We start from the raw sequence: 12685 nt of genomic DNA, 5'->3' as shown, positions 1-12685 counted from the left end.
AGAGCCCGTCCTCAAATTGCCGCTCTAACTAATTTCACGATATTCTAATTGTACTTTTTAAGAGAAGCGTCGTGACTCGTGAGCGCTTCATCGCGACGGTCTATTACACTCTAGTCTTCTCGCACTCGTGCCAAGTCGTTAGTGCGACCTATTCTCGCGATGTGTTAACGCTTGGCATGTGTTAATGTAAATAGATACCTATCTATTAGTTTTGTAGATGCGGCGACTGAAATAAATCACTTTAAAGATAATGAAGGCGAAAATAGTGGTGGAAGTCACTTGACGCTGCGCCGTCTGTGGTTGAAACTTGGCGGTGTGCCAACTCGATCACCCGGACCACATTGTTACCACCTCTGCCCGCGACTGATCTATTCCCTATTTTTAAAGCCAAAACCTCACAGTTCTATAATTAACTTAGCGCAGTTTAATAGGAAGGCTTTAGTAACAAAATTAGCCAAAGATTAGCGTATCTGCAGCTTCACGTGTTGTTGGCTACGTATCAAGATTCAAATGGATTGTTTGCGCATAAGTATTCGCACATTTCATTCCTGGAATTGTGAGCCAACTTTATGTCCATGTTACATTTCGTCAAGCAACATATCGTAAACTCTATAGTATACCGTAAGCGTTTTGGGGTATTACCATCTCGGTCTTAAAGAACCTTTTATGCCGCTTATACGGTGCGAAAACACCTTGAATATGAGAAAATCTACCTGCCTAAAGATCCCCTAAATATTTGCTGAAGGTTCAACGCCCCAGCGTGGATTTACCTATAGATTTACTGAACAGCTTTCGAGATACCGGCAAAACGCAATATCGTCTCCCCCTATAAAATACTCTAATTTAAATAAAAAAGCTGCGCCACCTTCCGTATGTCGGTCCTTTTTTATTACGAACCTTTTTTATTTTCGGGTCAGCTAGGGATCAAAGGGGCTCTCCCCGGAGAGTGGCCTCCCCGGCCCGTCTGATTTGCGACGATTCTACCGCGCGCCGATTTGGGAAGAGGGAATACTCTTCAAATTGGGGACTCTGTTTGCCTGCCTATTAAAATCACTTACCGTCTTGCAAAATACTCCGTTTCCAAATTTAAACGTCTTGCTTTTGTTAAAGCTTTTGTTTACGATCCTCTTGTTTCACTTTAGGCGCTTTTATTTTGGTTATCGATGACTTTAATCGTATTTCATTTAAATGGTTTCAAGGCTTTTTTTTATGACTTTTCCCGTAACGATTTATGAATATCGTCTGAAGCAGTACTTATTCGTTCCAATCTATATCAAATAAACTGGCTTCTTATTGAGTCGAAAGAGGGTAAGGTAGAAAAATTCGTGTTACGTGAAGGGTAAATGCGTTCGGTGACAATATAGGTAAGCGCGACGCGCTGAGCAGAGGTCGGGAGGCTCGTTCCGTCGCCGCGTTATCGGCGGACGCATCATTTCTCGTTCAGATTTTATTCCGCACCGCCGCGCCGGTTTGAGGGGTAGCTCCGACCTCGAGGTAATAGCTTCCAGACATTCGCACCCTCTCATGTTAACCTATACATGACACAAATGTTCGCATTGAAACAATATTCATGAAACCCCCAATCGATACGAAGTCGCGCTCTGTCACATACAGATGCACGAACGAACATCCCACATCGAGCCGCTTTATGACTAATAATCTAATCAGAATTTACGATACGTTTATTTGTAATAGAAAATCCATATCTATGATAGTAATTGTACGGAATAAACAAGTGTATTATGTATCTCGTTTACGCAACATTATCTCGAGATATAGGTGCGCAAATACTGCTCGCTGTGTAAATAGAGCGTATCTGTTTCCCCGTCGATGGCTCTATAAACAAGCGAGTCGCGAAAACATTTCTGTCTAGTTTACGTCGGCTCTCGCGCCCTCTGATAAAAATTACGAGTAGAATAAATCGGGGTAGCGGCGGGGAGGTTGAGAGGGGAAACATGAATTTGTCATTTTTTCCGAGGCACGTTCGCGGCGGTGATAAATATTGCATGGGATCGTGTAGCTCCTCGGTATTTCTTGTGCGTCTGCCCCGCTCCGCTACCGCATTAACTTTTCCCCGTCGCTTAGGCGCTTGTTTTTCATCCAGTGAGTTAGGGCCGGGCCTGTCGTCGCTTCCAATGAAATTATGAAATCAGTTTTACGACTCATCCGGCTCACGAGTTTTTCTTTTACCTAAGGATTTATTCATTTCTCTTCGGCGTGTCGTATTTGTATATGGTTGGGATAGGCTTTCTAAGGAAAATCATGACTAATAAAAAAGAATTTTTATTTCTCAGTGACTTAACACCGATTAATGACTCCTACTTACGTAAAAATAATCTAGATCATTGGAGTGAATAAACATTAGTTCGAATTGAAATACAGCTAGCTGCTTAATGTGCTTTAACTTTATAATATACTATATATTTGTGTTTAACTGTAAGTGATAAAAGCAATTATGTTGAAAGTGTAACATGTGTATTGGCGCGTCGCGTGTTGCCGGTTCACGTCTAATGGTGCGTTAGCCGCGCCCCCGCCCTGTCTCAATAAACTACCCTCTTTGTAGCTTATGTCGTCGTTTTATGCCCCGCGTTCACGGGCGGGTGGTTCGGGGCACAATATCGATAGTTATCAACTGTGATACAATGGGACAGACGCGAGCTATCAATGTTGTCATCCTAATTCTTTGTTGATCCTTTCAGTTACGTTTTTTTTCTATTATGAATGATATTATTATAAAAAATATTTTGTATAAAGCGAACGTAAAATATATATGATATCACGCTGCAATATATCTAGCTGTGTGTCATACATTGCAACAGACTATTAAAAAGTCAAAGCCATTAGATCATCAATACATTTTAATTGCCAACATCACTGCGTCAATTGGCAAAATATACGGGCAATCAATCAATTATTTTAAAGCAGCAGCAATATCTTAATCCGACAGCGGCGGCGGCGGAGCAATCGCTGGTAATTGCACTTTAATGTGCTCCCACCGCAAACTAACTGATCTTAATTATTCCGGCGTTAGAATGGAAACTTTCCTCGTCTCTCGATATAACTATTAAAATGTAACTAATTGTGGGTTAATGATATAGAAACATTACAATCCCACTTATGTTACTTAGTGCGCTCTAATTGTCCGAGCAATAAAAAAGCAATAAGCATTATCGTTAAGCGACTCGTTTTATGGTCTTCTGTTGGTTACTCTACATTATATCAATATTTTACATTTTGAACTGTTCATCATTCGCTCACCACGGAAAAAAGCTGTATTACTCTGTCATCCATTTAAATAATCCCCTCCACAGCCCAAAATCCATTCCACAATTTCACAGTAATCGAAATAGTTTTCTTTGTTTTGTGGATCTGGAAAGCCGCTCGACGCATAGCTCCGAAGCTCCATATTTGTGTCAAAAGCATCGCGGTGTTCAGAGAAATATTTTCACGCAAAAATCTGAGCCGTAGAGCACCGCACGCTATCCATTTATAAATCGAGAGTAATCCCGCCGAGACGCGAACGTGGATAGAGAAGCCTAACATTTTCTTTACAGAGTTTTACCCGCTACAACCCGTGCCAATTTCACAATATAAGCTTTCCCGACTTTAAAGCAAACTCAATATTTCATTCAGTAAATAATAATAAAAAATTGGATTTTGGCTGTTTTGCAAACTCATTGGCAGAAGCTGAAAATCTTTACGAGTGGATCCTCCATAGAATTGTGAGCAATTTGACCAATAAAATTTTGAATGTTTTCCCAAAAACTAGAATAAGTAGTTTACATAGTTGCATACTTAGTTGTTTAAAATTGGCTTTAAAAGTTGTATTATTTTCTCCTTTGTATTATGATAATACATATATGTTAAATTTAAATATGTATTACTCAGTAAGTGATAACTTTGTAATCTTCTGAGGAATAAACTTCTCAAACCTTAAAAAAGACGTTAAGTGTACAATTTTAATAAAATAATTAGATGTAACGACACAATTGTGACCGAAACAGGCAAAACGTCCCACTTTGTCGCTTGCCATAAGGACGCCTTGACAGATTATTCGTATACAAGCAAATCTCTTCCTTATGGCAAGCGACAAAGTAGGACGTTTTGCCGGTTTCGGTCACAGATTTACAATATTTTTACAAAGACATCCAGCCATGCCAGCTTTCATCCATTTGAATTCCAGTGAGACCCATATTTAAAATTGCTGATATCTGGTGATTTCTCTTTCTATTCGCTTACGATTGAATAACAAATTGACCTTGGTAGAAGTTGGAAGGGTTCACAATTCTCAAAGGAATTATTATATCCAACCATGAACATAATATTTTTAGACTGTATTTAGGTATCTGAACACAGCATTATGAATATGATTGCTGATATTATTTCGAGTTGTATTTAACGTACACGTACTTGGATAATAAACCTTAAAGAAAATTGAATATAACTTCAATCTAATTCATATATAATCTCCGTAACACCAGGCTTCTCCGAAGTTAGCTGGGTATACGCAAACGTCGTTAAGAGGATCAAGTTTTAATCCCCAAGGCTGCTTTGCTCTTTAATCACGACTAAATTATGCGCTTACAAAAATGTAACGAACTCCTACTACCCAAAAGTAAATGGGAGTATATGCTTATGGCTTTATTCAGTCTCTATTGCCTTTGTGCCGATAGTGGATCTGCGGTATTGTCATTCATAAGGATCTGTGGCCCTCTGTGGGGGCCGTTAGGGTTACCACCTCTAAGCTAATAAACGAGACAGCCGACTAACCCGTCTCGACTCTGAACTGTAGAGTTAATCATAAAGCATAATACAAATATTATGGTGCTCGGCAGACATATTCTGATTTTAATGAATACTTATATTTACAAAATTTCAACGAACAATACCCTCTGGTGTTGTTGTACGTTTAGGAAATGTGTAATGCGTGCCTATTGTTATTACTGTGGTGTTTATAAAATAGCTTGTTTATGTACATAGAAATAGGTATTGCTTAGTTTATAAACGTAACAGATGGGAAATATAATAGAGTTCACGCGCAACGCGCAACCCTGTCGACATGACTAGGGCTGTGCAATGTGCACGTCGGAGTGTAACCGAGGTCGAGGAACCAGTCGGGTAACACGGGGTAAACGGTGACAGGTAACGCGGGTGCACATGGTAATTACGGCTTTGTTTGTATAATTTGGACTGCTAGGACCTCGACCCACGCCTTATGAATTTATGATGCATGTCTAATGACACGTGGTGAACTACTGACCTAAGAATTATTCTTGACACTGCAGTGTTATTAAATGATTATGGTAGCAGGCATACTTGAAAATTTGCGAAACATTCGTGTTGTCTTGACATAATTATGTCGTGTTCAGTTTGCAGTAGGTTAACAACATTGTAAATATATAATGTTAAGCCAGTTGGTAAAACCGCTTATTTATTATCTCTGCGCTATACATACTTCCATTTATGTAAGTTTTACTAAAGATGAAACACGTGCACGTGCTTGCTATGGCTGCTAAACAGATTACTTGAGCATTTATTTGGTCTTGTGGGGTGCGAGGAATTGGACCAAAAATATAATTGGAATTTAAAAATTCCCTTTTGTAGAAAAGCACTCTAGCTAAGTGGCGCTCGCCACCTTTTGACACACAATAAATCACAGCCGTGAGCGGCCAATAAAAAATATGTTCCACCCTCGGCGAAAATCCAATTAATTTTCGGCCGCTAAAAAAGAACGTGCTCGTCCGACCGGAAAAAGCTTGGCGAGTCGGAGAGGAGAGAACCTCGGAGCGCGCGCAAGCGGGCGCGGGTGCTGACGCGGGCGCAGCGGCGGGGAGCGGGCAGATCAGGACAGAGGGGCGGGCAACCGCTCGCAGTGTATAATAATAACGTTAAACGAGACGAGATACGAACGGGAAGCGCGGGAAAAGTGGAAAAAGGGGAATAATGGAGAAGGAGTAATCAATTTCGCTCAGTCGCCGCCGCCGGCGGAGTTCTCATTTAAAATTTAAAATATCGTGGCGGCAGGGGGCCGTGGAGGACTTTTAATTTGGGCCGGCTACGGTTTAAAAATGCACGACGCTCTGCGGTGACACATCAATTCACTTTGACTGTCGGCACTCCCAACTAAATGTTTTTTTTTTACTTTAATCAGGGTAGCTAATTTGCGACGCGCGAAACCTATGCATAAATTGGGATTTTGCAATCACGTATTAATCTCACTAACGCGCCTGTGCTTTGTCGTACCTGATGCGGCGTCTACTGCCTGCCACCTGTGCCACCCTTGACCGCCTTTGAAAAAACAAGTAACAAATTTAAATGCAAAACTCACCCCTTTATAGGCATCGGGCACCTATTCAAGTATACTTACACGTTCCAACCCTACAATAATAAGCACAGCCATTGTATCGTTTTGTTATATTTTTTGCTTAGGGATTAAGAAGCTAATTAATTGTTATAAAACTAATTTTTGGATTTGTTGAAATGTGATAGTAGTCTTAAAATTACTAGCCATTACAATTTCGAACCCAAACAATGTAGCTATATAAAAAGCTTAGCTTATTATTAGTACATATATATCCCTCTTATCAATTATTCGATAGCCAAAGAGAACGTGCCATTTGTTAGAAATGCACTACGTGATTGTCTATCAAATAGGTTTTATAAATTAGTGAGAATTCTGAATGTACGAGTAGTTTATCTATTCTGTACCCTTATGTCATTTGCTCTACGTAAACATATTATTGCAGCAACAAAGGCCGGACCTCCCGAGGCTGCTGCAGCAGATGCATGCGGCGCATTTACCCACGCACGGCGCGCCCCCGCTGCCGCTGCTCGGGCAGGGCGCACTGCCGCCCGCAGGGCTGCTGGGGCTCGGCGTGCCGCACCACCCGCTCTCCGTGCTGGCCAAGCCGCCGGACTTACACCGGCCGGATGACAAGGGAAACGGTAAGTACTTCTAAATCTGCAGCTGCATATTTTTTCTGATAGTTATCAATATGGGCACCTCCATATAGCAGTTACTTAATAGCTATGCACTTGTCTGGAGGACTCTGAAAGTGTAATTACCTCTAATGCTTGCGATACCACATTCTACCCGAACTTTCTAGAAAGCGTGAAAAATATTTGCTGTCGTTAGATTAGTTTGACGCAATAAGCATACACGAGCACACCAGAGACAGCAATGGAGTTGATAGCAGTCGCCGTGGCCGAATCGGCCGTGGAGTTATTATTATTAGAAATGCATAAATTACGAACCTAGGAGTTACATATATGTTCATACAAAGGGCAAGAGTAAAGCCGATTGGATTTCCCAAGCGCACAAATCCTACCCGGAATAGCTAACACCCGGTCCCTGACCGATTTATATGATTATTGGTAGCCGGGATAGTCAAGTCACTGTCCGCAGATCCCTGAAGCCGACCGCCTTTTGTCGCCTTGCCAATTATATCAAACAACGACCCACTATGTACTGCACGACGCATGTCAAAGGCATTTAATGCATAGCCTGAATCGCCTGAGTTTGTGCGCAAAGCAATCGCTAGAGCAATCCTATTACGGTGCACGTACATAGGCGAGGGGTATTAGTAGTGCATGTGCTGCTACAATTAATTTAAATGTAATAGCCTCAATAATTGGTTCTGTTAGCACGGGTACGTAGTTAGCATCCCGTCTGTCCGCATGATAGGTAATTGAAGCGTGCTCACTCACTGGAACAATTATTATAATATATCTAATCGTGCATTATGTTTTTGATATAAAGCGGTTGGCGTTATTTACAAGGCAAATTTCATGTTTAAAAAGACATGCATTCACGTTATATTTCGATAATATGCGTAGTAGGTAACTAAACGTAAATATTAGTTAGCGCAAACAGCAAGCTAACCTAATTTGTTTTAATTCGAGTAATTTAAAGCTCGGATGAGTTCACGACCGCAGACATTCAAGTCACCCGCAAAATTACGTTTTTAATTGACTAAACTGGTAACGTCATAGAATTTCCACTATTCATCCTCCCGACAGCAATACACATAACTCTCGTACTCATGTACGAGCGCCTACGTGAGTTAGGCACTTATTTATTTTAATCCTCGTAATTTAGTAAACATTAAAACGCGGCTGAGTTCGCGACCGCATACACTCAAGTCACCCGCAAAATTACGTTACTAATTGACTAAAACACGCGACGCTCACACCAGCAGGAATAATTAATTGAGGCAAGGTAGAGTGGAGGAGTTCCCCCACCTGCTCGGTAACTCTTACATCAGTACACCGATAATGGCACAAATTAGCCGGGGAAGTGGCTGGGGGAGGTCGGGGGGCGCTAAGCCGGAACATCCCGGAGCGCAGATTACCGCTTGCTTTTGTAATTAACCGGAGCGACGGGCGGCTTCCAAATCCATTTCTGTGTTACATTTTCATTTGTGGCGCGCTCGCCCCGCGTGCCTGGATTATTCGCGCTACGCTCAAACCGCACCGCTCCCATTGATTGTATGAATAATACTATAACTATAACTAACCTATACAGTTATATAACTTATAGACCTACATCTCGGAGCGATGAAAAAATCGGTTCATGTTTTCCAAACTCAACGCTTGTTTACTTATTCTATCCAAACATTGACAAGTAGCTTCAATTCGGAGAAGTGACTTTTTCATACTTCCAAAGCAATATCGGGCGAGCCATATAGCCGTCAGCGATCCGAAAACACGCAAACAGCGAGTTCAAAAAGCCTCTCGAAGCTGGTAAATATTGAAACAGTAGTGGGATTGGAGACGTCAGGCGGTCGAGGGGGGCTCTAATAGTCTCCCGTGCCGCACGGTAAACAACACAGGCCAAACAAACACTTGCTGTATTAGGCACATTCATTTTGGCGCGTATGATCATAATGGAATGATGTGAAATAGGTTTAATGGACAAAATATTTTTTTTTTTTCAGTTCAAAATGTGATGTATGATAATTACTATCAAAAATAAATACACTTATAAAACCTTAACAATAACTCCTGAATTTATTACAAAAAGTGAATATCACACCACTCAAGACTACGTTCGTCAATTTTAAACTCGATGCCTTAAGGCGTATTTTAAAGAATAGATGATTAATTCATATTCTACCGCTTATCTACATAGGGCATTGACAATTAAAAATTATCCATATTAATAGGTCTTTAGCATGTCGCATTACATCATTAGTAAAATTCTACTTTGTTGCTTGTACTTACAGTTCATAGTCTTTGAAATAAGCTTAATTATTGGACTAAGGTTGACCCGGCTACAATACTTAATTCACGAAGGCTGATAATTGCTTGTAATTTCATAAAAAAATTTGAGGACAGTAGATCCCTTAAATACGTTAGTTTGAAGACGTCAAACTCTCTCAACCTGCCAAAATCAAATAAATTGTAGATACTTAAACAAAAAAAGGCAAATGAAACGAAATTAACTTAAACTTACAGGGCTAGGGTGGAAGCCAATAAAAAAAATAGTCTTTTGGTTATATGAAGACTGCCAGAGAACATACGTCGATGGCAAACAAAACAAGTATACGGGTGTTGCAAATGTTACAATAAATAAAATAAATTGACAATGATAATTGCTGATTAGCTAGCTAGCTTAGCTAGTAACTCGCGTTATGTACATTGCATAGAAAAACATATATTTTTGTTGCCATTCACCGTATATTAGATAAGTGTCATTTATATCATTTAACTTATCCACTTATCAACAAAAGTTTAAGTTATAAATGTAGACAAATGATATATTATCCAACGACCATGTTATGCAGTAATCGAAAGTGGAAAAGACGTCAACTCAAAACTGGATAAAATGCCAGTTTTATCATCATATATACAACCATATCTTTTATAAAGTCGACCATCATAGCCCTGCAGGTATGTAAATTGTTTTACAAGATCCAAGGGTTTGCAGCCGCAACGCGAATTATAAGGTAGATAGTTTACATGCTAAATCTACTTTCTTTCTCAAGAACCTTTAAGTTATTCACTACGCACACATCACCATTGATTGATGCTAGACAACTCTAATTCGGGAAATAAGTCGCTGCAGACGAAGTGGCCGGGTACAATGCACCGCGCGTGTGCCGACTGCCGATGCGGCATTAGTATGCCCCGGGAGTACTGCAGGTATACGTTTTGTTGCGCACACTGTACCTACTTCGGAATTATTCGCAATCCTGTTTGTGTTGACGCCTTAAAATGTTTTAGGGGTTATGGGGGTTTTCTTTATTTCATTCAGTTTGCCTTAATTATCCTTAATTTTCCATACAAAATGTATTAGTCAGTTTTGTAACAGTCCATACAACATGTATGGTTATTAACTGCGTTACAAAGCTGGCAATTATAAGTGGGACACTTTTTTTATTGCTTAAATCGATAGTGCTCGTGATTCTGAGTAGAAATAACCCAAAATTTCTTAGGTTTAAAAAAAACACAAGGTATTACACACACCTTTTTCTGAATATGCCGTTCTAGAGGATATTTAATATACTTATGCAAAACAAAGTGCATAGTTTCTATTCTCTAAATATTTAACCAGATAATTTATTGATAATGCTCTAACAAATATTAGCAGATGTGCATCTAAAATTGAAAGTTATCCAAACGCAAGGCATTTTTCTAAATCAAAAAGAAAGCACAGCTACTTCATCTGATTAAATTCTTTGAAGCGCCTTTTTGTAGACTTTGACTTCATAATAATATTGTTGTATTATCTACCCTAAGCATATTGGTTGGAAAGGTTCGGTAATTATATTAGCGTCCCAACTGCGGTTAACTTTCTTCGAAGGGTTCCGTCAGAGGGTTCCGTAGGCATCTGACAACTTCGCGGGGCTTCCATTACCGCACATTCTGCAACTTCGGAGTAGGTATTTGGCGACAGCTTCTATCGAAACTTCGTAAATAACTAAATATGTTGAACACCCATCCACACGGTATGAATTCAAAAGCACGATAAATAGTTAATACGACGCTTACGAAGGTGTGCTTGTTTTATATTACAATACAAACAAATGTTATTTAAAGCTTACAAAAAAGTATAAAATAAGTAGTATTTATTAAGCACTTACGAACTTATCAACAAAAAAGCGGCCAAGTGTGAGTCGGACTCGCCCATGAAGGGTTCCATACAATTAATGACGTATTAAAAAAAACTACTTACTAGATCTCGTTCAAACCAATTTTCGGTGGAAGTTAGCATGGTAATGTATATCATATATTTTTTTTTTTAGTTTTATCATTCTGTTATTTTAGAAGTTACAGGGGGGGGGGGGGACACATTTTACCACTTTGGAAGTGTCTCTCGCGCAAACTATTCAGTTTAGATATTTTTTTTTATTAGTAACCTCAATATCATTTTTGAAGACCTATCCTTAGATACCCCACACGTATGGGTTTGATGAAAAAAAAATCTTTTTTTAATCTTATGACGTATTAAAAAGAAACTACTTACTAGATCTCGTTCAAACCAATTTTCGATGGAAGTTTGCATGGTAATTGGTAATGTACATCATATATTTTTTTTAGGTTTATCATTCCCTTATTTTAGAAGTTACAGGGGGGGGGGGACACAGTTTACCACTTTGGAAGTGTCTCTCGCGCAAACTATTCAGTTTAGAAAATAATGATATTAGAAACCTCAATATCATTTTTGAAGACCTATCCATAGATACCCCACACGTATGAGTATGATGTTTTTTTTTTTTTTTGAGTTTTAGTTCTAAGTATGGGGAACCCCCAAAATGTATTGTTTTTTTTTTCTATTTTTGTGTGAAAATCTTAATGCGGTTCATAGAATACATCTACTTACCAAGTTTGAACAGTATAGTTCTTGTAGTTTCGGAAAAAAGCGGCTGTGACATAAACGGACAGACAGACGGACATGACGAATCTATAAGGGTTCCGTTTTTTGCCATTTGGCTACGGAACCCTAAAAATATGCAAATTTTATACAGAACATATTAAGTAACCAAAAATATATAGATATCTATAGACCTACATTTATTAATCCTTATTAAAAGTAGACAACATACATCCATTAATATTTTACATTCTTTAATCTTCTTTAGCGTAAAACTCATAAAGCGTCTCTTTCCCTTTTGAGGCTCACATTTAAAGAGCTTTACGAGTATCATTATAATATTTGCTATTAGAAAGTTGAGCTATTTCGGCAACCCTGAGATGCGTGACGTGACGCGACAACCCCTGCAATATTCATCGGGCACTTTACACCGACCCGGCTCATGCCCGGGTACATCGCCCAGATTATACCTACCCCTATCCGGTTTATAATACGTTTCAATTTCACCCGCTTTATCCACCCGAAAAACGATTTATGGGTTAACTGGCTGTAGGTGTTAAACTATTTGTCGGAAACTTCCGTGTTATACCTACCCACACTTTATCTGTGCTTGTACACTCTTAAAATTAATAAAATAATAATCCACACATTATTTCAAATGTATTTAAAATAACGTTTCGTACAGCTCCAAATAGTTAGCTAAAACTTCTATAAAAAGAAAAACCCTTTGAATTTGGAGTGCAGGCTTAGGTGAATTGTAATTCAAATCATTTAATTGTCTCATTTGTCGACAGGTATCAGCTCTGCAGAGGAGAGGCATGTGAGTACACAACTTTTTCCAATTTAGCCGAGGTTGTTAAAATTTCAACG

General features: G+C 39.3%; 1 protein-coding gene across 1 annotated transcript in view; it reads left to right on the top strand.

The window, feature by feature from the left end:
* Nucleotides 1-12685, top strand: part of LOC133527073 (protein groucho-like) — a 73525-nt gene that overhangs the window by 39780 nt on the left and 21060 nt on the right. Inside the window, exons 6-7 of the mRNA XM_061863963.1 lie at nt 6747-6945; nt 12610-12635. Of these exons, the coding sequence (XP_061719947.1) occupies nt 6747-6945; nt 12610-12635 (225 nt within the window). The remainder of the gene's footprint in view (nt 1-6746; nt 6946-12609; nt 12636-12685) is intronic.

This window comes from Cydia pomonella, chromosome 17 (assembly GCF_033807575.1).
Source record: "Cydia pomonella isolate Wapato2018A chromosome 17, ilCydPomo1, whole genome shotgun sequence".
In the NCBI taxonomy this organism is placed as follows: Eukaryota; Metazoa; Arthropoda; class Insecta; order Lepidoptera; family Tortricidae; genus Cydia; species Cydia pomonella.
Note: the sequence above shows the minus strand (reverse complement) of the source record. Positions and strands in the feature narration are given on the sequence as shown.